The sequence below is a fragment of the Monodelphis domestica genome, chromosome 3, assembly GCF_027887165.1.
Source record: "Monodelphis domestica isolate mMonDom1 chromosome 3, mMonDom1.pri, whole genome shotgun sequence".
Taxonomy (NCBI): Eukaryota; Metazoa; Chordata; class Mammalia; order Didelphimorphia; family Didelphidae; genus Monodelphis; species Monodelphis domestica.
Genome location: NC_077229.1, coordinates 127554641 through 127579859, shown reverse-complemented (window position 1 = coordinate 127579859; position 25219 = coordinate 127554641). Strand labels below are relative to the sequence as shown.

Below are 25219 nucleotides of genomic sequence, written 5' to 3'. Positions count from 1 at the left end.
TTATTGAGGGGAGACCATTAGTTAAGTCTTGGCCAGATGCAAGTGTACTGTATTATTGATAAATTTCACAAATGAGTATTTGTCCATGAACTCTAAGATAGAATGAATCTCACTGCTACATTCCTTTGCTATAAGGAAAGAAAGATTCCCAGCATGGTTACTCAAGTATACACTATGCGGAAAAGCCTTAGGCAAATTTTTACTGGCATTTCATGAATAATCTGGTGACCCAAGATTTTTTATTTTTAACAGAACTCTGATCTTAGCAAATTAACATCCCATGAATCTCAGGACACACACACACACACACACACACACACACACACACACACACACACACACGTGTGTGTGCTAAAGCCTTGAACAAGTCTCAACTTTGGCTACTACAAATGGTGTAATATTTTTAGAATTCTGGAGACCAAACTCAAATCGCCAACACGATCAGCCTATTAATGCTCATAAGTACTACCTGTAATTACTTATTTCCAGTTGCCAGATATGCTCACCCATTATCTTCTCTCCCTGTCCCCAAAAACCCTGTTTCTTACCCTTCTAGTTTTCAAGCTTTCTGGAGTATGACTACTCAGTTTCTATTATTATTCTGTCAGTCTCATAAAACATTAAATGTGGAATATAACCCTCTCCTTCCATCTACTATCTTTCACATGATTACTTAGCAAATATTTCCTGTATGTACAGCAGTGCTCTAGGTAGTATTAGAAATACTTGGACATGATCTTCAAAAGGTCAGCAAGCTAAACTGAAAGAAAGAAAGGATTAAGAAAAGATGTGACAATGAGCACTTACTCTCCGTTGTGATTAAAGTTGTCGTAGTGCAGAAAGAGGGAAGCATAAATGGTCTCCATCAGTAGAGAATAGATTGCAATCATAATCAGCAACACAGCTAGCTTCAGGACAGAGTTGAGTCGGAGGAAAACTGCACAGGTCACCATGGCCAACACACCCGTGAAGACGAAATACTAGAGACGGGAGAGATGATCAAATTCAGTAATCATATGAGTAGGAATATTCAGGGTTGATGTATAATGGTTAAATATCACAAATTACTAATCTCCTTTTGGAGACCTTATTAGGTCTCTGTGTCTTCTGTGTGAAATTCAAATTTGCCTAAGAAATTGGTGATATGTACTATTTACACATTGACCCTTTTAAGGTCACTACCTCTTTGCATCTTTCACTGTCTTTCTTGTTTTCTGCTTTCTCCCAGGTCAACTTCTATGTTCTAGACATGCTCACAATCATCAAATTGTAGAATTTCAGAGTTAAACACTAATTTAGAGATAATCTACTCCATGCCTGTCATTTTACAAGCAAGCTAATTGAGACATAATGAAGTGATTTGCTCAAAATTATCCATACATCCAGCCAATCTGGGAGTGAAACACTAGATTTCAATGTGGAACTCCTTGCTGTCACCTGCCAAAATCAAGGTAGTTTTCGCTCCTTTATTGATGAGTTCAGAAACTGGCTCACAATATTTCTCTGTACTCCAACTCCTGACCTCAACCATCATGATTTTCCATTGATGTCTTATTGAACAATTTGCTATCATTACCCCAAATAACCATAACTTATGTCTCATTTATTCACAAGTCAAAATTTAGCCCTCTTTGACACCCCAAACTGTTCTACCTCATATCTTGAATTCTGTTATAGCTTTCTCAGATTATAATCCTTTTACTTAAAAAAATTTTTTTTTCATTGTCATTGCTTCTGTTTGCCCAGAGAATCTCCCATGTATACTTCATTCTTATTTGCAACTTGTAGTTGGGCATTTCCTCCTTGTTTCCTTAATTTTCATCATACCTTCAGTCTTGCCCATGTGATCAACCAAGGTTGATCCCTGCATAACCCTGGCCTCCTTTCTCTATTAATTTTCAACTTCTAGTAATCAGTTCTACCATTCTCTTTCTCTCTCTCTCTCTCTCTCTCTCTCTCTCTCTCTCTCTCTCTCTCTCTCTCTCTCTCTTCTCTCTCTCTTTCTTTCTCTCTCTCTCTCTCTCTCTCTCTCTCTCTCTCTCTCTCTCTCTCTCTCTCTCTCTCTCTCCTTTAATTATTTAGTAGAAATTACAAAATCATAAAGATTCATCCATTAGAAATTAAGCTCATCCAATCTTAACATGTCCTTTACAGACCTTTTATTCAATTACTATCACCTATCCTACAATAGTTTTCCCCAAACCTCATCTTTCTTCAATTTCTTGATAGCGACCCCCTCACCAAATGACCTTACTCCCCATCATATGGGAGAACTGAGATTATACTTGTTCGTACTTTTTCCTCTTGTCTAAACATTTTTCTTTGTCATCACCAATCCTCTCTTCTTTTGGTCCATGTGAAAAAATTGGATATGGCAATTCTACTACCTTGGTAAATTAATTCTTCTACTTGTATTATTGATTCCATTTTCTTTTGCATAAATGAGCTCTATTTTCTTTCCCTGTTTAACCTCAACCTTTAGCTATCTAATGGGTCCATCCCAATTGTCATGTACAGGTCTTCTATGCAAGTAAAATTGTTCTTTACCATTTCTATAAGTTATCATCCAAACACTAATGCAGAATGAGTGCTGCATCAGCCATAAATTATTATGCAAAAGGCCTACTATAATTTTTACTCATTAATAAGATTTTTTATGTTCAATAAGACTAGAGGAAAGAAAACTCCCATATTTCTTGAGTTCATGACTCATTTAAGAAGTCCTGATGTGGTAACCTTCTCTACGAAGGCAAATAATAAACAATCTTTGATACAGTAGATAAGTTCCAAAGATTTTCCTGAATAGAATTAAGTTACTTCACAAGGATCATAAGAATAATAAATGCCAGAGGAAGAATTTGAATTCAAGGATACATGATTTCAACTTAAGTACTTAATCCATTATGCCATATTGCCTCTCATACTTATATAATACTTTATGGTTTCAAGTCATCTTATTTTAAACCCTTACATTCTATCTTAGTATTAGTTCTAAGACAAAAGAGTGTCAAAGCAATTTGGGTTAAAGGACTTATCCAGGGTCACACTGTTAGGAAGTATCTGATGCCAAGTTTTCCCCCCTCCAGTCCTGACACTCTTTCCACTATGCTACATAGCTGCCCCTCAAATCATTTTTATGTGCGTCATAACAACACAATGAGGTAGGACTCATAGAATCTCAGAATTGAAAGGGCTTTTGGAGGACATATAATGCAACCAATATTTGATAAAAAATCCACGTTTTAATATGCTCAATACCTATTAAATTCACATAGAAGGGCATAGATGGCATGCTTATCAACTTTGCAAATAACAGGAACCTGAAATTATAGATAGAGTTGGTAATGAAAAAAGATCTTGATAGGTTACATTAGGCTGAATCTAATAAGGTGAAATACAATGACAATGTGGTAAATAAAATCCTACAGTTTGAGTGAAAAACTATTTCACAAATATAAAATGGGAGAGTCATGGATATATAGGAGATCTGAAAAGGTCTGGGGTTTCAATAGCTTCATACATGATGTGAATCATCAGTGTAATGACAACCCAAAAAACTGCCAGTGCAATCGGGAACTTTAGTAAAAGGCACAGCTTCCAAGAATAAGGAAGAGTCCTTCTGTTCTTTACTCTGATCAGACCTCATGTGTCATATTGTATATTTCAGAGTTTCCACAGTTTGATAGCCTGGAGAGTGTTCAGAGGAAAGCAATCAGTATGGTGAAGGACCTTGAATCCATGTCATATGAGGACTGGGCATATGTTTAGCCAGGAGAAGAAAAGACATGGGGGATGGGGCATGATAACTGCCTACAAGTATCTGAAAGACTATCATAGGATTAGATTGGTTCTATTTATTTCCAGAGGGATATGAGTAGAACTTACAAAGAAACAAATTTAGGCTTGAAGGCAAGAAAAATATCTTAATAATTAATCTGCCCCAAAATGGAATGGACTGCCTCGAGAAGTAGAAAGCTCCTCTTCATTAGATGTCTTCATGCAAGGATTGGATGGCAATTTGTTAGCATTTATTTGGGTATGGATAGCACTTGGCAGCTATTAAAATCCATTCCATCTCTGTGATTCCCTAACTCTGATTCTACATTCATCTTCTCCTGGAAGACCCCTAGTGAGGTGGAACCTGCTCCCTTCTAAGGGAGCCCAGTCTACATTGGGATAGTTCAACTTACAGGGAAAATTTTCTTTTTATCAATCTTAACTTTGCCACCTGACAACTTCTTTCTATTTTTCCAATTTTTGCTCACCTGGTATTGCAAGCAATCCCCATTTTATAGGTAAATGAACTGGGGTCTATAGCATTAAAGTACTTTGCTTCCATCCCAATCACTAACAAAAGGTTCTGTATATACCTCACTATTAATAAATGTTTCTTGAATGTAAATGATTAACATTTCTCCCTCTGGGACTAAAGTAGGCTTCAATGGAAGGTGCCTTTTTATTATTGCTCCTCCTTTATTCTGCAGCCTGAGGAGAGGAGCAGACTTTTCATTGAGGGAATTGATTTCTTTCTGTGGTAGAAAATGGTGTTTGATTCTTGAAAGCAATTATTGCATGGGTTGATGCTGAATGGGTTAAAAAAGCATTATTGTAGTGGAAGGTAAACACCACTGAGAATAAGGAAAACTGGATTACAATTGTGGCATTGCAACCAAATCTAAACTTAATATTGCTTCTCACATGGACTATTTGAATAGCTTCCCATGCAGTTTCCCTGCTTTAAATCTCTCTCTGTTTCCATTTATCTTCCATTCACCCAGCAAAGCGATTTTCATAATGGTTAAGTTTGATAGTGTCAATTCCCTCATCATTAAATTCCAGTAGTTCTTTATGGCCTGTAGCATCAACTATAAAATTTGGCATTTGGGCAAAGTGGGCACTAACAACTCTTCCCAGCCTGACCTTTTCTTATATTTCCAGTTTTCTTAAATTTTCTTTCCCCCCATTTTAAAGGCCCATGATCACAGTTTACTTGCTATTCCTCATCATTCAATGCTCCATCTTTTGACTCCTTCCCTCTGGGCTGGCTGTGTCCTATGTCTGGAACATAATCCCTTTTCATCTCTGCTTCCTGTGGTCCCTGTTGTCCTTCAAAACTCATAATAGGACTTGTCTTCTAAACTACATGAAACTCTTCCTGATGGTCCCCAGAGCTAGGTCCCTCCCCTTCAACGTGACTTTGTGTTCATTATAAAAGTGCCTTTCCCATTAGAATTAAAAACACTTCTGAGGTATATCTTGTTTATATCTCTATGCTTAGTACAGTACTTGGCATATAGTAGGCATTTAATAATTGAATTTTGATTGATAAATAGCTTTGTATCTTTTGTAAATCACTTAATCTCCTTGAGTCAATCCCTTCCACTTTAAAATGGTGATAATATTTGTTCTATCTACCTTACAGAGTAGGCAACTAAGTGGTTTAGTGGATAAAGTGATGGACTTGGAGTCAGGAAAACCTGAGTTCAAATCTGACCTGAGATATACACTATCTTTGTGATCCTGGGCAAGTCACTTAACGCTGCCTACCTCAGTTTTCTTATCCATCAAATGAGCTGGAGAAGAAAATAGTAAGCCACTCCAATATCTTTGTTAAAAAAAAAAAGGGTCACAAAGTCTGACACAACTAAAAAAAAAAACTGAACAACAACAGTCACAGAGTGACTGCAGGGTTCAAGTTGATCTAATTCAATGAGGCAGCACGATACAGCAGGAAGAGCACATTCTGAGGTCCCTTTTAGCTCTAACATTCTGTGTTCTGTGTGCTAACATTTTGTGTCCTAAGATCCCCAACCTATACTCTGTGGTACTATAATTCTTTCAGTAACTAAGGGTTTCAGCAGAGCAGGAGAAAGAGAACCCAGGATCATAGACTACCTTCATTACTAACGGTACCACCCTAGATAAATGGCAGTCAGCCAGTCTCTTAGTTTTCTCATCTATAATATGAGAATAAACATAATTGTGCAAGTATATAGCATTCATATAGTCCTTCAGGATTTACAAAGTGCTCTCTCTATGTTATCTTATTTGATCCCCCCCAAAATAACCCTGTGAGATAGGTGCTACAATTATCCCCATTTTACAGATGAAGAAACTGAGACTGAAAGAGGTTAAAAGTGACTTACCCAGTCACAGAAGTAGAAGCAAGATTAGAACTCAAGTGTTTCTGAGTTCAATTCCACCAGCATTCAATATCTGGTTTGTAATCTTGCTGCAACAATTTAACTGATCTTAGAATACTGTATCAATGTAAATTATTACTAAGTGTCAGGTTTTTTGTAATGATGTAGGACTTTGTATATATGAGCAATTATAACTATTATTTCACTTCTTGGGATCTCTATTTCCTATTCTATAAAATGAATGGATAGGGGTTTTTGGTCTCCAATATCCCCAAGTGGCTCCAACAGTCTTTTAAGGAGCTAACCAGAGTTCCTCTTCACATTGGGATTTTCCTGTGGCCATGTGGTTGTCAGGGCCCCTCTTTATCTCTACTCTCTCTCCTTCAGTTTAAATATAGCTCTATTTTTTTTAGTAAGAGCGACTTACTGGCTTGTTTCCTGGAGGCCTGTCCATCAAATGTACTAATTTAAAAAGAGAGTCATGTTGCACTAAGTATGCCCACAATTTGCCAAAGGGAGCTTATAAATACCTCTGGGTATGAGCAGATATCTGTAAACACAGCCGAGGAATTGGAAGTCTGGTTCTTCAAGGGTATTGACTTGTCAAAATCACACCACAGCTGGGGATACAAACAAACAAACAAAAACAAGAACACTAAGTCATTGGGCAAGACTAAGAGTACACAGAGTGCTATTTGTTGCTCTTATGTGAATAGGCTAGAAGATGTTTGGCCACATGCTCTGATGGAACGCTTAGCCATTTAAAGAATCAGGACCACATAGTGTAAAAGTAAGTTAGGATACAAGTTTGGATACACAATGTTAGCATGCAGAACACAAAAGGTTAGAGCTAAAAGAGACCTTACAATATATAATGGTAGAATAGAGATTATCATGTTGGAAGAAACCCTAGAATGTGCAATGTTAACACAAAGAAGAAAATAGAATATCAGAGCTATAAAGGACCTTAGGATATATTACTTTAGGATGTGGAACATAAAATAGAACTTATAGAGTAGAGAATGCTAAAAACATAGCATACTGGACTGTCAGAAAGAAAGGAAACTTTAGATTATAGAATATTCTCATATAATATGTAAAAACTGGAAGAGATAAGCCTCAGCACTTAGTTGAAAGAAATGGGAAAGTCTTCAGGTTTAGGTGAGATGCACTTGCCATTTATGTTTTAGGGATCTTTTCTAAACAGAAGGGTTGAATTGAATGGCCTCTGAGATGGTCCCTTCCAACTGACAGTGAGTGATGTCTTCTAAGATCTAGGGAAATGGGGTATATGGACTGTTTGTGACTCCAGAGATGAGAACCAAAAATAGTGGGGGGAGGCAGATGACACCTTAACTCAAGGAAGAGCTTCCTAAGAATGTGTGAAAATGATATAGTTTATCTCGAGGTCATAGAACTTTAGAACTGTCGAGAAAGGTCAGGTTAGCTAATCCAATCTCCTCAATTTACAAGTAGGAAAATGAACTAGCCTAGTGAATTCCTCACCACTGGAGGCATCCAAGCCAATGACCACATGGCAAGGATTCTAAGCACATCACACCATCAGACAAAGGTTGTGCCAGATGAAGTCTGAACACTTTCTAACTCTAAGAGATTTATGATTTCTATTCAATGCCATGAGAATGACCTTAGTAGCCACCCAAAACAGGTACTCAAAGTACTAATTTACCATCTAGGACTAAAATAATCATCCCCAAAATGTGGCCCAGAAAACTCAAAACATCTGTATATATGAAATATTCATAGAAAATGGTAATGCTCCCATCTTGGTCAGAGTAAGTAAAATTCTTAAAAAATAATATATCAAGTTGACAGAGAAATGACAACTATTCCAAGGATGGTGATGAATTCAGATTGCAGTGCATTCTATTTTTAATAGTCAATTCTTGGGAAGTCACATAATGATATAAACTGGCTAGCAGTGGCAGCCTAAGGATAAACTTTCTGATTGGGAAAGTAATGGATTGATGGCATCCTATGAGAAGTGACTGCTACTAATTTAGGGACAGCAGATGTGACAGGACCTGACAGTATAACTCCCTTTATCCTATGGTTTTAAGGTGTATAGGGGATAGGGTTAGTTTGGGATCATAATAATTGGATGTTTTTTTGTTAAAGGGAGATAGAAATCTGTAGAATTTGAAACATTCTCATCCCATATGTTAGATAGCACTATCTCCAATTTAAAGATGCTTACAATATTTAGGATGGCACCAAGGAAATTAATCAAGATGGAGGCAAAGATGATGACGTTCCTGGCCAGATAGGTCTCATTAATCCAACAGCAAGTTTTCCGCAGCACAAGTGGTAAACATTTATAATCCTCTGCTGTGGTGATGAGAACAAGGGCGGAGTGCAGCATAATCAGGAGAGAAAATTGAATGACCATTGGCATCATCCTGTAAAGAAGAACAGAACACTAGGTGATTTGATACAAGTCAACTCTTCTTTCTTGGTACTACCACTAACTCACCAGATACTAGCTATCTCATCAGATACTTTCCCTTTCTTGGGCTGAAGCACTTTTCCATTTATCCTTTATTCAAGAAAAAAGTGATTAGTAGGAAACAGACTTGGGTAATATTTAGGTTGAGAATATTCTCTCCTTGTTGAGTACTTTGCCATGAAAAATAAATATTTGTTTTAGATTTATTGCTTCTGCCCATTTCCCTTCCCATTTTCTGATTTGCTCATCTCACCAGGCAACGGCTGCCAAGGCAACATTTTGCTGGGATGATTATCTCAATATCCTAGCTACAGGAATTGGAGAGATGCCCTCTGCCCCAAAATGTGGGGCTCACAATGCACTGTCAGCCTCCACCTACTCAGATGCTTAGATCCAAACTCCATGCCAACCCTGGACTCTATTTTTGTCACAAGTAGCAGCATGGATTTTGCAAGAGGAAAATCCCAGCCGTCTGACTGTGCCTACAGATATTTGATGGCCCTCAGTTCAATCTGCTTTCCTAAAAAGGCCAGGGGTAAGATAGATGGAAAGTTCTTTGAGCATATTTTGAAATTTCTTCACCTGCTGGTTTTCTTCTGCCTTCTTTTGGGCAGATTCTGATATGAACTGATCCTTGGTAGTTTTACACTTTGTTCAGGTGTTAGCATTCTAGAGTCATTATGATGGGTTTATTCATTTCTTCTTCTGTAGAACTTAATTACGATCTTCTTAATTAAATCTTTTTTTGCTCCAAATTAGAATGATACGGTTAAAGAGATCCTTAAACACTATCTAGTCATATGTTCATAGGAACTAGAACTGGGAGAGACATTAAAGATCATTTATCTCTTGACTCTAGGCATTTTCACTAGTTGTGCTACAAGCCTGTAACTCTCCCTCCTCACCTTCACCTTCTAAATTCCCTGGCTTCCTTCAACTCTTATGTAAAGAGTCCTTCCTTAAGTAAGAGGCTTTTCTTAGTTCTCTTCAATTATAGTGCTGTCTCTCTGAGTTTATTCCCAACATACTTTGCTTGCACATGATTGTTCTCAAGTTGTTTCTCTTATTAGATTATGAGGGCATTGATAATAGGGACTATGTTTGGGTTTTTTTTCCTTTCTTTGTATCATAAGATTTCAACACAGTGACTATCACCTAGTGTACTTAATGAATGCAGAGTGACTAATGGATTGACATTCTAAAGGCCCACACATTACAGATGGGAACACGGAAGTTCAGACAGCAAAAATTATTTGCTCAAGACTACACAGGTAGTATTTTTTAAATTTCATTTTTTATTATCATGAAAAATATACTTTCATATTAATCACTGTTACAATAAGTAGTAGTTGAGGAAGAATTTGAACTCAGGTCCTTTGACTCAGACTGCAGGGATTTTTCTATTGTTTAGTAGTATCTCAATGATCTCTTCAGTGCTGGAACTCCTTTCTTATATAGTTGCAACTTCTCAGAACTACCTAGATGTAGGTTACATAATGGTAATAATAAATACTTTATGTTTTTTTTTAAATCAAAGTAACTTGTAAATTCCATTTATTTAATTATTCATTGTTAGAGCTGGAAGGAACTTTAGAAATTATCAAGCAGAAGCTCTCATCTTAGAGTAGAAAATTAAGGCCCAAAGAAACCAAATAACTTGGCACGGTTTTAATATACTTAGCAAATACCAGAACTAGGACTGGAACCCAGAACTCTGAACTCTTGGTTCAGACCCCCACCCCTTTTTTTTAAATCAATAGATAGCTTACTAGCTTGATATACCTCATTGCATTGGTTTTGTGGAACTGTTCACCTTACATGTTAAAAAAATTGTCAAATTCTGTGTGTATATAGCTATACAAAGTATTAACCTTGGGGACAATGTGTTCCATCTCTAGCTTTCATTGTCTTTACTCTTTTCTCCTTTCTGCATCCCTCATTAGTTCTATCATCTGCCTCAAGGGATTGATACTTCATGGTCTCTACGTGCCACCTGCTTTATTCCGAAGGCAGCTAGGACTCCTTAAAGGCAGGAACTGTTTAATGTTGTCTTTTTATACCTAGGGCATAGCTGGCATGTAGCAAGTACTTAATAAATTCGTATTGATTAATTAAAAGACAAACACCTAAATGTATTATCCCAGCTCTATATTCCACCTATACTGTCTTATTTGCTTTTCCCCACAAATGACATTCCATCTTCTCGCTTTTCCATAGGTTTACCTCATTACCCAAAATGCTTTCCTTCCCCACCTATTTCACCTGAAAGTCATATCGCCTTTCATGTCTCAGCTCAAGTGCTATCTGTAAGGGGAAAAAAAAGGACTTTCCTATTTTCCACAGCTGTTAGTGCATGTCCTCTCAAAATTACTTTTCCTTCATTTTCTAAACAGGTTTTATTTACTTATTTATTTTTGTGTTGTTTCCTTTCAGAAGAATATAAGTTCTTTAAGGAAAGACTACTTGCTTTTAATTGTTTTATCCAGATTACATCATATATACTAGGTGATTAATACTTATTGAGCTGAATAAAATCAGTTCTTTCACTATTGAAGACGAGCTGACATGCCATTCACAGTTTATGGCACATATGTCATAGTTTGGCAACCCCTGGGCTAGAACTCTTTCAAAGCTTTTCTTAAGGGTCCTTTTCTGACTGTGTCTTCCTCACTAACCTTCTAACCCTCGTAATTTCTCAACTTAAACATGGGAATGCACACCATTGTAGACATTCACTTGTCGGACAAAGATATATTTTAATATAACCCAAAAAATGGAATTAGGTTTGCATTTTAAACAAATAAAGGTGATGTATGCCTGGAAAATGAGTTAAATGATAATTCTCTTAAAGGAAATGTTTTTATCATGGTCCTGAAGAGCCTGCTGTCTCTGGTTGCATAGGACTAAAAGAAGACTAGTGGTTTCAATTCACTCTATCCTCTTTTTATTTCGTTCTTTATAAAATATTTTTAATTTTTTTCTATCTCTCTCCCTTGCCTCTGTTTCACTCCCTTCTTCTCTCTTTCTCTATGACTTTCTATTTATCTGTGTTGCACATTCTTATGCACATACACAAACTCAGACTCTATTTGTAGCATCTCCATTATAAATAAGACAGAAGGATTTAAGAAGGAAAGCCATGGGGTAGACAAATAATTGACTGGTCTGAAACTCTTCTGCTTAATAATAAAGGAAATCAGGAGCATAACCAGAATGCAAAAGCTTACCTAAACGAATGAAGGCAGGCATCCATGGTACCTATGGAAAGTATTATTATGCATGATGCACTGAGATGGAACAAAAACACCTAATTTGTTTTCTTGGGCTTGTCCCAGAGATAAAAAAAAATTGTACCCCTTTTCCAAAATTTTCCTTTATTCGCGGTACTTTTATCTATCTATTTTTAATCCCTTAGCTTCTGTCTAAGAATCTATAGTAAGTATTGGGTCCAAGGGAGAAGAGCAGTAAGGGTTAGGCAACTGGAGTTAAGTGACTTGCCCAAGGGTCATACAACTAGGAAGTGTCAGAGACCATATTTGAACCCAGGACCTCCTGTCTCCAGGTCTTGCTCTCTACTCACTGAGCCACCTATTTGGCCCTCTCAGTACTTTTAGAAAGGCTTTTAAAAATGTTTTAGGGTCATTTCTAATGAATTCTTTTGAGCTTGCTTTGTCCTATTTTCCCTCATGGGTGAATTTTTAGAGGGCATCACCGACAGGGTCCCTCTTTTTAGGGCATAGAGGTGTCCTTGGGGTCTTAAAGCAGATGTCAACATAGTACTAAAGCTGGATTTCTTTCTTTCTTTTTTTTTGCTAAGTAGGACAGGTCTTGCAATAGACATTGTCTATTGTCTGAAGACTAATCTAAGTAAGTACTAAGGGGCTCAGGCTCATCACTGGGAGGGTTGTCCACAGCATATGGTCATTTTTGAAAAGGGCAGAGAGATTCATAACATGGACAAAAATCCAAATGATGTCACAGTCCCTCTGAAATAATATTTGTAAAGGACGCCAGCATTATACCTAGCATATAATAAGCTCTTCATAAATGTTTCTTGCCCTTCCTCTTCCCTTCTGCATTTCAACAATCCTGGTGGAAAAGGGGCCATGGGATACACATCCAGAGACAGACGTTAAGATATTTGAAATGCTTTCCTTATAAGTGCCCCAATAAGGCAAGAGATGTAAGTAATCGTAACTCTATTTTACTCTTTTTATTTATTTGAAAACCGGGGCTTAGGTAGGCTAACCCACTAGTCCAGGTTGACAAAGATAGTAAAAGTTGATGGCAGGGTTAAAGCCTGATTTGGAGTCAGGTCTCGCCTAACTCCTCACTCCCAGTCTGTTCCTCTCTCCACTAATGTCATGGATAATTCTGAGACTATAGCAGGGGTTCCTAAACTAGAGACCAGCATTCATAGATTTCAGGGAGGCTTTGAACTCAGATGGGGAAAAATTTTACACCTTTAATTTGACTACTCTTTCCCTAAAATTCCATTGATTATTCTGAGAAGGGGTCAATGGTTTCTCCAGATAGCCAAAGTGATTACACACACAGACAGATACATAAACGCACGCGCGCACACACACACACACACACCCTACACACACACAACTTAAGAAATTATCATCAAAAGACATTAATGAGGAGGGGATTAGCTCAGTGGATTAGGTGCCACTCCTATAGGTGGGAGGTCCTGGGTTCAAATATGACCTTGGACACTTTTTTAACTGTGTGACCCTGGGCAAGTCACTGAACCCCCATTGCCTAGCCCTTATTGCTCTTCTGCCTTGGAACCAATATACAGTATTGATTCTAAAATGGAAAGTAAGAATTTAAAAAATGAAAATGGATTATATGTGATAATCTTTGGAAGGAACGAAGGCTTTGACAGTGAACTGAGTTCATTCTAGTTATAAATATAATCAAGGGACTAAATATTGAGTATCAAAATAAGTAAAGTATCTAATAAAGAATCAAAAGGACCTTGGTAGGTATTTATCATTTTCCTCTCTGACTGACCAATGGTCAAAGCAGTGTGCCATTTGAGGAAGAAAATCTCTATTTCAGAGCTGTAGGCAGAGGTATGAGTGGGGACCCAAGTCACGGTCTTGGGGTGCAAGTGTCTTGGGCTCACCAATGTTTACTACAATGTCTGACACATAATAAGAGCTTAATAAATCCTGGTTGACTGAAAGCATTCATTTCTGAACCTCCTTAAGTGAGACATGGTCACATTTTTAACTTGTGATTCTGGTACTTAAGACAAAATGAAGAAGAATTACCATTGAGAGAGACCATTTTGGAGGTGGCTGCTGTCCTTGTGGGAGAGTCAGGCCAAGCAGGAGCTGGGAGGCACCCACATGAGGTGGGAGAAGCCCCTGAGGGTGCCATTGCTGTCAAGGGCATTCTTCCTTGCACCACAGGTAGCTTTCATGGGAAAGCGTAGAGCAGGACATGGTAGGGGAAGAGGCTTCTAATCCTTCTCTTCTCTAAGAGTTGGGTCTACCCTGCAGTAGTGCAGATGGAGGCCTGAACCTCTTGTTTATAACTCTGGGCTGGAGACGTGGCAGAGTCTCCCTCTCTGCTATGACCATGCCATATCTGTACTACTCTGTCCAATTCTAGGTGCTATATTTCAGATATCCAAGTTGAGTCAGCAAGTGTCATTCAGGGAGCAGCAAGGAGGTTCATTGGATAGAGAGCCAGGCAAGGAAATGGAAGGTCCTGGGTTCAGATGGGAACTCAGACACTTCCTAGCTGTGTAATCTTGGGAAAGTCAACCCCAATGCTCTTCTGCCTTGAAACTCCTACTTAGTATCAATTCTAAGACAGGAGGTAAGGGTTAAAATTTTTATATACATTGATATATTATAAATAAAAATTATATAATAAACATTTATTATATAATTTATTCATTATACATTTATATAACAATATATAGCATACATAAATATATATGATATATAATTTATTGTATATATTGTATAATATATAAAATATATCTCATATATTTTATGATATATTTATATAACATAATAGTATGTGTTTTATAACAGATTATACATAAATTACACATGATATAGATTTTTATACATAAGTATATAATAAATTTTATATAATATATTAATATAAAATATTATATATATATATATATGTCAGGGTTTACCATGGGTCAGTACTATGCTAAATTCTAGAGATATAAAAAGAAGCATTAAGATAGTCTCTACCTTTGAAAGCTTATACACTTTTTTTTTTTAAACTCTTACCTTCCATCTTAGAATCAATGCTATGTATTTGTTCCAAGGCAGAAGTTTGGTAAGGACTAAGCAATGGGGATTAAGATTTGCCCTGAGTCACACATCTGGGAAGTGATTGAGGCCAGATTTGAACTGAAGACTTCCCATCTCTAATCCTGGCTGAAAAGTGGGGTCAGGGTTAGAGAGGAGGGGGGATGGTGGAGAAAGAAACTGTCAGACTCCGGGCTTACAGCCTGGAAAGAAATGAAGAGTGAGCATTTCTAGTCTGTACATTTTTCTTCAAATGTCGGCTCCTGGAAGAGCTGACCCATCAGTGAGCTGGAGAACACCAGAGGAGGGTGACTACTGTGGGGAAATGGCTCTTGAGATTATTGGATGTGAGGATTAGTTGAAGAAGCATTAAACCTGGAGATGAGGAGATTTTGAGAGTAGACCAGGATAGCTTCCTTCAGTGATGAAAGGCTGCCCCATGGCAAAGAAAATTCACTTATTCTTCTTGCCTACAAGGACAGACCTATGAACAAAATGTGGAAGTTGCAGAGAGGCAGATTTTGAGTTGGTGTAAGGAAAAAATATCTTCCTGACAATTTGGACCATTTAAAAGTAGAAGAGGGTGCCTTGTGAATTAATGGAGACACATTCACTAGTTTCAAGAGAAAGTTGGGTGTTCACTGAATGCATTTTTGAACAAAGGCCTTGCTGTCATATCTGTCAGGTGCCATAGCCCCCAGTAGTGAGTGAATCCCAGATTGCAAAGTCTCTGGGAAGCCATGGTCTGGTCAGAAACTTGCAATATGGGGTTCAGTCTCACTACTGGGGGCCACAAAGAGCAAGTCCAGTGCTCTGTAAAAATCAAGAAAAACAAGGGACAGCTACATAGCACAGTGAATAGAGCTAGATCTGGAGGCAGGATGTATTGGGTTCAAATTTGGTCTTGGACACTTCCCAGCTGGGTAACCCTGGACAAGTCACTTAACCACAATTGCTTAGTCCTTGAACAGATACTAAAACAAATTATAAAGATTTAAACAGTAAGAATTTTACATTCTTCATATCTCAGTCTGCAATTATACTGTTAGTTTGTTGTAGAAAATCACAAGCCAGATCTGGCCTGCTGCCAGTGAGCTAAAATTGTTTTTAGAGTTTAAAGTTTTATTGTATTAAAAATGTAATAATCACATTTAGAGGGTGAGTGTATATAAATAGAGGGCAGTAGTTTCCAGATTTCTCATGTAGATATTTCACAGATAATTATTTCCTCCCTAAAATGTGGTATTCACAACTGAATTTAGTACAGTCATGCCTCATTATTATTGAGCTTTGCAGATATTCTTTTTTTCCTTACTTTTCTTTTCATTTCTCTTCTTTTCCTTCCTTCCTTCCTTCCTTCCTTCCTTCCTTCCTTCCTTCCTTCCTTCCTTCCTTCCTTCCTTCCTTCCTTCCTTCCTTCCTTCCTTCCTTCCTTCCTTCCTTCCTTCCTCCCTCCCTCCCTCCCTTCCCTCCCTTCCCTCCCTCCCTCCCTCCCTACCTCCCTCCCTCCCTCCCTCCCTCCCTCCCTCCCTCCCTTCCTCCCTTCCTTCCTTCCTTCCTTCCTTCCTTCCTTCCTTCCTTCCTTCCTTCCTTCCTTCCTTCCCTTCCCTTCCCTTCCCTTCCTTTCCAAATTGAAGTTTTATGGTAACCCTGCATCAAGCAGGCCTGTTGGTGCCATTTTTTCCCAACAATGTATACCCACATCATATCTCTGTGTTACATTTTGGTAATTTTCATGATATTTCAGACTTTTTCATTCTTATTATGTCTAGTTTGGTAATCTGTGGTCAGTGATCTTTAATGTCACTATTGTAATTGTTTGGGGAATCATGAACCATGCCCATATAATTTGGGTAACTTATTCTATAAATGCTGTGTTTTTTAACTGCTTCACTAACTGGCCATTCCCCAGTCTCTCTCCCTATCCTTGGGATCACTATCCCCTCCAACAGAATAATATTGAAATTAAGCCAGTTAATAACCCTACAATGGTCTCTGTGTTCAAATGAAAAGAAGAATCAATGCAGCAAACTTCATTGTTGTCTTATTTAAAGAAACTGCCAGTCACCCTAACCTTGAGCAACCACTACTCTGGCAATTCAGAAATAATCGACATTGTGGCAAGAGTCTCCACCAGCAAAAGATTACAACTCACTGAAGGTTCAGCTGGGCATTAACCTTTTTTTAGTCATCTTTCTAAATTAATGTAGGAACATTATTCTTTTAGATATGATACTATTGCATACTTAATAGATTATAGTATAGTATAAACAACTTTTATATACATTGGAAAATAAAAAAATTCTTATGACATGATTTATTGTGATATTTACTTCATCAAGATAGTATAGAGCTTAACCTGCAATATCTCCAAGGGATGCCTATACTTGGGGACTTGGGGGCAGAATACAGTAGGGCTATCACTTTAATTTTATATAACCATTAATTTGTGACTTTCAATTTCTTTGAAAATGCATGTATTCTTATATACTGTGAAAATGAAAGGAATATTGACTATAATATTAATCTAGATTTGCTTGAGCTTCCATTCTTTCCAGGGGTCTCTGATCCTATGGAACCTTGACAGAACAACAATGCTGTGTAACTATGGCTAAGCTTGAGAAATAGCAACTGCCAACTGAACCCAGAATGGGAGTAGTCTCAGGCACTATCCAGAGAAAACAACTATTATGACAGAACCACCAACCCAGTCTGTTTCTAGAAGACCCTAAGCCTTATTCTAGAACTGACCATTATACACCTCACCTTGAACTATATGATTTTGAGCAATAAAAGCTAGGAAACCCTTACAGCTGGTAGGCTCCTTTCTTAGGAAAGGAATTCTGTAGGCATGCTGTTCTGCTAAGAAGAATAAACAAAGAATAAACTTTCCTACTCCCTCTGGTTCTCCATGTCTCTCTCTTAGTTCAACTATGGTCCATGGCTTCAGACACCCAGGAAGGTCTGCACTGACAAATTCCTTATCTTTCATTTTAGAATCAATACTGTATATTTGTTCAAAGCAAAAGAGTGGCAAGGGCTAGACAGTAGGGGTTAAGTGTCTTATCCAGGGTCACATAGTAAGGAAGTATCTGAGGCCACATTTGAATACAGGATCTCCCATCTTGAGCCCTAGTTCTCAACCCACTCAGCCAACTAAATGCCTCTTCATGGATCAAGTTTTAAGCATTTACTCCAATTTTTAAATGCATATTTAATTTTAATTTAAGTATTAAGAAAACCATATTATTTGCTTTTTATTTTCAGTTGTGCATTTTTGGAATGTTTCACTGGCATAGTTTTATTTTCTTTTTATATCTCTAGCCCTCTTTACTGTCTCACTGTTGCCAACTCTTAACAGAGCCCTTCGTGATAGCAAATAAGTATGATTGAACAAAATAAATCAGCCCATTGGCCAACCTTTATATATATATATAAAATAAAATCTTAAAATCTTTCATATTTATTGTCTTATAGCCTAATTTGTATACTACTACCAGTTCAGCCATTCCCCAAATAATGAACACTTGCTTTTTTCTAGTTCTTTTCTACTTAAAAAAATGCTCCTCTTAAGTATTTTGGAGGGAAAATGGTCATGTTCTAAGAAGGCCAGACCACTTCCTACCAACCAGCCTTCTTTCAGACCCAGATGTAGTAAACAAAGGTCTCCAGACTCAAGATCCCCAGAAGAGTATTGCTACCTAGGCCATTAGCCTTCTAACTTGGTCCTCATAGACTCATAACCATAGCAAAGTAACCTCTAAAAGCCATTCTCATCATCATTACAAATGCCAACTGCCCCTGAATGCCATGAAAAACATCCTTAGAGAAAGTATAAAAGAGATCTGATAGAACTGTAGGAGGCAGCAGCATGTAAACCAAACCACTGCCACAACTTTGACCATCCATGTCCCCTCAAATTCAGGTACAGGCAGCTTTGGATATGGCATCCAAAATTCCAGTGAATAACAGCACCTCCCAGGCCATCCACAAACTCTGCTTCCAATTTGGTCCTTAGAACTTTCTTGCATTTCCTCTTGGATATGCAAGCAGTGGTGATTTTTTTTTTTTGTAGATACTCCTGGCAGAGAGCTGGAAATGTGTTACACTAAATCAGTAATGGCAAACCTTTTAGAGACTGAGTGCCCAAACTAGAACTCTCATGGTGCATGTGAGTCCCCCTCTTAGCTGAGACAGGGGAGGGGGAAAGTGCTTCCATTGGGCTGCTAGGCAGAGGGGCAGGTGATGTGAGAAATAAGAAATGTTTTCAGGATCTTGGAGAGGGAGAAAGGAGTAGTCCCCTCCAGCATGTTTAGCCACACATGCCATAGTTTTGCCAACATAGAACTAAATAATGAGCAGTTCTATTAAGTTCAGGCCATTGCTGAGCTTTGTCAGACAATCTATCCATAGTAATGAGGTCATGAAGCTATCCCCAGCCATCTCTTCAAATCACAGTTATTTTTATTGGATAACCATCATATCTCAGAAAAGCCACATCTCCTCTGACAGCAAAGGAGATGCAGTCTCTCTCTCTCTCTCTTACTCTCTCTCTCTCTCTCTCTCTCTCTCTCTCTCTCTCTCACACACACACACACACACACACATATAACAAAGGACCTAACAGGCAAACTTCTTTTACAATCAGAATGACTTCCAGTAACTGCTGCTTGCCCCTACCTTGACACATGAGGTTCAATATGGTTATTTGCATATTAGCTATAGTTATATTACTAAATATTAAACTGCTTTGGGACTAGGATTTTGTTTCATTTTTCTTTTATCATGTTTTTTGTATATCTCAAGGATTCTTACACATAGCTGATGATTAATGTGTTCGTAAAATTAAACTATGCTACAAATTTTGGCATTTAACTATTTCTACATTCTAAAATTGCACTATATGAGGAGGCATAGATAACTTGTTTCATATTTTACTGGAAAGGGGACCCATATTGATGAGACTACAGATCCACTGAAGCATATTAATCCCAACTTTCCAGCTGGATTTGAAAGGGATAAAGAGTTTGTCTTGTGAATTTCTTTTTCTCCCTCATTTCTCCCAAAGTGTCTTCTTTGTACTGGACATAGAGGAAATCTTCAATGAGGGGCATCATGAATTAGTAGAAAGATTCCATGGATGACAATTTTATAAAGATCATCAAACCAGAAAGAATGAGAAGTTCTCAAGAATGAAATTCTAAAGATAAAAAAACAGACAATTCTAATAAGGAAGAAAAATAGGATTGTTTGGAGAGACAAATGTAGGTCTAAAGAGACCTCATCAATCAACACTATTTTTTTTTTTTTTTTGTGAAGAGGTACACAGAGATGACAATAAGAAACAGGATGTGAAAAAAGCATGGTATATAACTATATGAATGATATCAAGAATGACAAAACTCAAATTGATGTTGATGAGAAAAGCATAAAAATGTTTTTTTGTTTTAGTTATATTGGAGAAAATTCAGAAAGCTGTAAATTGCAGAGAGGGTATTAATCTGCATGGTTGAGGACGTCCCTATTTGAAGTAAGTCTACATTAATGAAACTATGTATCAATCCAGTCACATATCTTTATGCATATATGTACATATTTATATCTGTGGATAAAGAGAGAAATATCAAAGGGATAGGGTAGATGATATTTCATTACAGAGATGGAATTTCAGCTGCTTGTTCCTATTTTGCTTCTATTTATGATCTATGCCTGATAATTCTGCTAATGATTTTTTTAAAACTGGAAAAAACAAACCAAAAACAATAGTTAAGAGATTTGATATCCAAGATAAATAAGAGGGAAGTAAGGGAATACCTAGATGTCCTTGGTAAGTTTATTTTGCCTGGCTTAGACAAACTCTTTCCATTGGTAGACCAATGAAACATCATATCATTTATCCAGATTTTAGCAAAACATTTGATAAAATCTCTCATTCTATTTTTGTGGAAACTATAGAGGGAGTTTGGTTAGATCCAGTGATATAAAACTCAAATATAAATAGGCTATTAATCTATCCATAAAGATTGCTACAGCCTGTATGATGACAGTTTTAAAATGTAATATCTATATTTTATTGTGTTTTCTTGGTCATTTCCCAATTTTATTTTCATCTGGATTGGGTCTCACTTTAGCGTGTTGTAGGCTACACCTCTGAGCTACACAATGAGAGTAAGATTAGGTAGTTTGAGAACTGATGTATTAAGAACCTGAGTAGTTATTAGTAACTAGATATGACTCAGGAAGCAAGTCTTCAAAACTGTACTAAAACTTTGTATTTGGCCCCATGATTTCAAATGAAATTTAACAACTTAGTTAAGAGCTTGATGTTACCTTTTCATATTTGTAAATGATAAAAAGCTGGGAGAGATGGCTATCAATGATAAGAGTGATTATTCAATAAATATTGAAAGAAAAAACATTGGTTTAAGTGGAATAAGATGAAATTTCTTTGGAATGAATATGAATGAAGTTGGGTTCAAAAACTGACTTAATAAGCCCAAGACAGGAAAAAACCATTGAGAAGCAGTATCCCTGAAAAAGAGCTGAGGTGGGTTTGGCACCAAAACTGAAGAATGGCTAAATTAAGTTGTGCTTTATGCATGAAGTGAAGAACTATTGAACTGTAAGAAATGAGGAAATGAATGATTACAAAAAGACATGAAAAACCTTACATTTAGCCTTTTGCTGACATGACAGGGAAGCAGGGGACCCTGGTCACAATTCCAAGGGGGGAAAGGAGTGCTTGTGGTTACCCACAGACTAGAGCACAGGCAAGGACAATATTAAACATACCTCTACTTACAGCAAACCCCCTTGGAAGATCTGAAAGCAGATAGATCCCATAGTCAGTTCTGAAGGTAGCTGCACAAAGAACCTGAACCTCCTTTCACCATAGTTACAGTACCCAACTTGATCAGTTTTTAAAATTAAAAGAGAACAAAGAATGGAAAATGAGCAAACAAGAAAAATGAATGTCATCATGGAAAATTATTTGAGTGACAGAGAAGTTCAAAATGGGAGGGGGTGGCTAAGAGACAAGAGGTCAAATTGAGAGAAGTGGTGGTCAGAGACTAAACAGGGGAAAATAGGAGGGAAAATATTACACAAGAATTATAATGATGCATTTATTTTACAAGTCTAATAAGAATAAAGGCCTCGTTTTACAAATACAAAAAAAAGAGTCAAATGTATAAGAATAAAAGTCATCACCCAATTGATAAATTGTCAAAGGAAATCAACAGGCAGTTCTCAAAGTAATTTAATCTCTCTTTAGTCATGCAAAAAATGTTCTAAAAACTGTTAATTAGATAAATGCAAATTAAAACAACTCTGGGGAATGAATTCATACCTCAGAATGGCTATTATGACAGAAAAGGAAAATGACAAACTTGGAGAGGATGTGGGACAATTGAGACATGAATGCTCTATTTGGGGAGTTGTGAAATGATTCAATCATTCCAGAGAACAATTTGGCACTAATATCTTTGGTGGCAAAAAATTGAAGTGTGAAGGGACACCCATCAATTGGGGGAATTAATAAGTTACAGTATATAATTGTAATGGAAAGTGTTGTATTGAAAGAAATGACAAGCAAGAATTACTCAGAAAAAAATGGGAAAGATTTATACAAACTGAAGCAGAGTGAAATAAGCAAAACCAGGAGAACATTGTACACAGTAACAGGAATACTATATAATGACCAACTGTGAAGAACATAGCTATTTTCAGGAATACAGTGATCCAAACTATTTTATCATAATAAAAATGTGAAGTGCTTCCAGAGAAAAAGAGCTGAATTCAGGAGAAAGCAAAGTTTTTTCCCTTTCTTTCTTTATTTGTTAAATTCTGATTTCCTTCCTTAAAAAGATTAATATGGAAAAATGTTTTACATGATTGTATATCTAAAATATATATGAGATTGCTTACCATACTGTCAAGAGGGATTGAAACTCAATATCCTTTGAAAAATGTTGGAAAATGTTTTTATGTGTAATTGGAGGAAAAAATCAAATCAAATCAAGAAGGATAAAAGAAAAAGGAAAATATTTAGAGATTACTCTTTCTTTCATTGGTTGCCTAGATCATTTCCCCCTTTCCTACCGGTTCCAAGATTTGAATTAGCTATGGATAATAAAGCAGGATGCTAAACATTTGTCTGGAGAAAACAATGTAAATATTTGACCCCTACCATCTGTTTAGACACAGAATCTGAGAGAGACAAAGTGAGTTGGGTAGGAAACTAGGACCAGAAAAAGGAAGACTTAAGAGTCCAGTACATTTAGACCACTCATATCTCATAATATGTGGACAGTCTGGTAAAATATTGGATTTTAGGCTTCCTTATTTCAGCTTTTCTGTGAAATAAAAGGGATGAAATTTGAGAGCATTTTCAGCCTTTCTAAGATGAATATCCAAACAATCAATGGCAAAATCATCTTGGTATATGTATGTATTTGTCAAGGATGAAAAGTATAAAAGTTAAATCATTTGAATGTACTCTTATATGTGACTTTAGAGAATTGCATAATAGAATGTTTTGGTGATTGACTAGTTCTAAAAGGATGGTGCAAAAAAAGTGTTCTAAATCTCTCATAATCAGAGAGATGCAAATCAAAACAACTCTGAGGTATCACCTCACACCTAGCAGATTGGCTAACATAACAGCTATGGAAAGTAATGAATGCTGGAGGGGATGTGGCAAAGTGGGGACACTAATTCATTGCTGGTGGAGTTGTGAATTGATCCAACCATTCTAGAGGGCAATTTGGAACTATGCCCAAAGGGTGATAAAAGACTGTCTGCAATAGCACTGCTGGGTTTGTACCCCAAAGAGATAATAAGGAAAGAGACTTGTACAAGAATATTCATCGCTGCACTCTTTGTAGTGGCAAAACATTGGAAAATGAGGGGGTGACCTTCAATTGGGGAATGGCTGAGCAAATTTTGGTATATGTTGGTGATGGGATACTATTGTGCTAAAAGAATAATAAAGTGGAGGAATTCCATGGAGACTGGAACAACCTCCAGGAAGTGATGCAGAGTGAAAGGAGCAGAACCAGGAGAACATTGTACACAGAGACTGAGACACTGTGGTTCAATTGAATGTAATGGACTTCTCCATTAGTGTCAATGCAATGTCCCTGAACCATCTGCAGGGATCTAGGAGAAAAAACACTATCCACAAGCAGAGGACAAACTGTGGGAGTAAAAACACTGAAGAAAAGCAACTGTTTGACTACAGGGGTTAAGGGGACATGTCTGAGGAAAGACTCTAAATGAACACCCTGATGCAAATACCAACAACATGGAAATGGTTTCGAATCAAGAACACATGTGATAACCAGGGGAATCGTGCGTCAGCTATGGAAGGAGTGGTGGGAGGTGGGGGGAGGAAAAGAAAATGATCTTTGTTTCCAATGAATAATGTTTGAAAATGACCAAATAAAATAATGTTTAAAAGGGAAAAAAATAAAAGGATGGTGCAGCTTTATTGAATTAACTTTAATTGTGTGATTTATTTTAATTCAATTTAACAGAAATATCCTAAGTCTCTATCATGCATGAGGTTCTGTGATCAATGCTGGAAAACTATGATGAATAAGACAGATACATTACCACCTTCAAAGTGATGGCACTGTAGTAAGAATAGGTTCACACATAACTGTAGAATCAAGAGTAGAATGGTAATTCCTGACCTGGGGTACTGAGATGATGTTGATCCAATAATAACAATATGGAGGTATGTTGCCTTCCTAAAACCTATATCCTAGACAGTACAAAAAAACCTCCTAATAGTAAATGAGATAGATGACAGTTACCCACTTCTAGTGAGTCATATTAGCACAAATGGCACTACTAAAAGGAACCTAAAATATATTGCCGATTGTTATGAAGTTTGGGGCAATCAATTTGGTCAGAAAACCAAAGAAAACAGGAACATAGGTTATGTTTTCTTCACTGTTACTCATAGAGAAAAAAACATTGAGTGAACAATTGACTAAGAAGCAGTGTCTGAAAATGTTATCTGGATATCTGGAACATGGTTTAAAATATAGGAATGACAGGCTCCTGGCAAAAGATGGAGTCCACCAAGCAAAGGTTGGTAACACTGGATTTGCTTGATGTCTTGTGAAACTTGAAAAATGAAAGGGCTTCTCATTAAAAAGGAGGAGACTACTTAAAGATAGGTATATATAACTACATAGAAAAATGACAACTGAGAGACCTAGAAATTCACATGGACAAAATATAAGGAGCCAGTAATATAAGATGCATGGAATTATAAGTTTATACACAAATACTCAAAGTTTAGGCAACAA

At 37.1% G+C, this 25219-nt stretch overlaps 1 protein-coding gene across 2 annotated transcripts in view; it reads right to left on the bottom strand.

The window, feature by feature from the left end:
* Nucleotides 1-25219, bottom strand: part of ADCY8 (adenylate cyclase 8) — a 382696-nt gene that overhangs the window by 79574 nt on the left and 277903 nt on the right. For both annotated transcript variants that reach the window (XM_007488342.3, XM_007488343.3), the window contains 3 exons: nt 8362-8563; nt 6674-6763; nt 808-980 (listed from right to left, as the gene is read on the bottom strand). In XM_007488342.3, coding sequence (XP_007488404.1) covers nt 808-980; nt 6674-6763; nt 8362-8563 — 465 coding nt within the window. The remainder of the gene's footprint in view (nt 1-807; nt 981-6673; nt 6764-8361; nt 8564-25219) is intronic.